The 1068-nt window shown below is 68.8% G+C and overlaps 1 protein-coding gene across 1 annotated transcript in view; it reads right to left on the bottom strand.

The window, feature by feature from the left end:
• Positions 1-1068, bottom strand: part of KIF1A (kinesin family member 1A) — a 36985-nt gene that overhangs the window by 31123 nt on the left and 4794 nt on the right. The window contains exons 8-9 of the mRNA XM_012734776.1: positions 987-1062; positions 2-71 (exon numbers count right to left, since the gene is read on the bottom strand). Coding sequence (XP_012590230.1) covers positions 2-71; positions 987-1062 — 146 coding nt within the window. The remainder of the gene's footprint in view (position 1; positions 72-986; positions 1063-1068) is intronic.

The following is a 1068-nucleotide window of genomic DNA, read 5'->3' as shown; positions in this document are numbered from 1 at the left end:
GCTCAGCGTCTCGTCGTAGTTGATGTCCGCAGGGCTCAGGGCCGCCACCATCGCCGTCCTCGAGTTCCCGCCTGCGGGGAGACGCCGTCACACCCGCCCGCTCCCAGCCCCTCCCCCGCTGGGCTCACCCCCCGGGGTAAACCGAGTCAGAGTCACGGGCCCGCTGGGTGCACAGACACGGGGCTCTGGCGCCCGTCACCCCGGGCCCCTTGCGTATTTCTCTTCTGCGTCCCATCTTTTCACAACAGGTCTCCCCCAAAAGGGCAGGCCCCCAGGGGGCTCACGGCCTCTGCTGCGGGACCAGGGCAGGTGTATTCAGGAGTGTCCACCACCTGTCCTCGCCTACGGAGCGCAGGCCCTGGCCTGGGCCGCGTGGACTCACATTGGGCAGCCTTATGTCCAGACGTGAGTCTGGGGCCCTCCACAGTGACAGCTGGACAGCAGGGCCGCGGCCGAGGGCTGGACAGACGGCCCCTTCTGCTTCCCCGGGACCCTGTACTCTGGGGACCTCACCTGAGCTGAGAGAGCCCTTGGGAGAGGCCAGGCCAGGCCCAAGGGTCAGGGCGCCTCCCGGCCAGGAGTGGCCCCAGAGGGCTCCTGCCCAGCCCACCTGGCCTCCCTATGCCTGCCGCTGGCCTGAGCTTGGGTTCAGCCAGCCTGGCCCTGGGGCACGGGGTGGCCCCGTGGGTCCCCCCCCATAGCCATGCCTGCCTTGGAAGGGGCACCCCACCTTTCTGGGGTCAGCCCCCAAGTGTGACCCGCAGGGGTCACGATGATTTGGACACGGACACTACAGCAGCCCAAGGCCAGCGAGCAGGCCAGCTCCCCGGAGTCGGGGGACACTGAGGCCCAAGGCAGTGGGTGCTTGGCCTGGGGCTCCCAGACCTGGACCCGGCACGTGGTCTGGGGATCCGTGGCCGCCAGGCCCACCTCCCAGCCCGCTGGCCAGGGCCCGGTGGGCGGCATGGGCAGTGGCCGGTCCTCACCCAGGTTTTCCCGCAGGAGCCAGGTCAGCACGGAGTCCCGGTATGGGATGAAATCCGTCTTCTTCTTTTTCTTGTTCTGTGG

This window comes from Condylura cristata, unplaced genomic scaffold, assembly GCF_000260355.1.
Source record: "Condylura cristata isolate star-nosed mole 26May11 unplaced genomic scaffold, ConCri1.0 scaffold00069, whole genome shotgun sequence".
Classification (NCBI taxonomy): Eukaryota; Metazoa; Chordata; class Mammalia; order Eulipotyphla; family Talpidae; genus Condylura; species Condylura cristata.
This window is presented reverse-complemented; position numbering and strand designations above follow the sequence as displayed.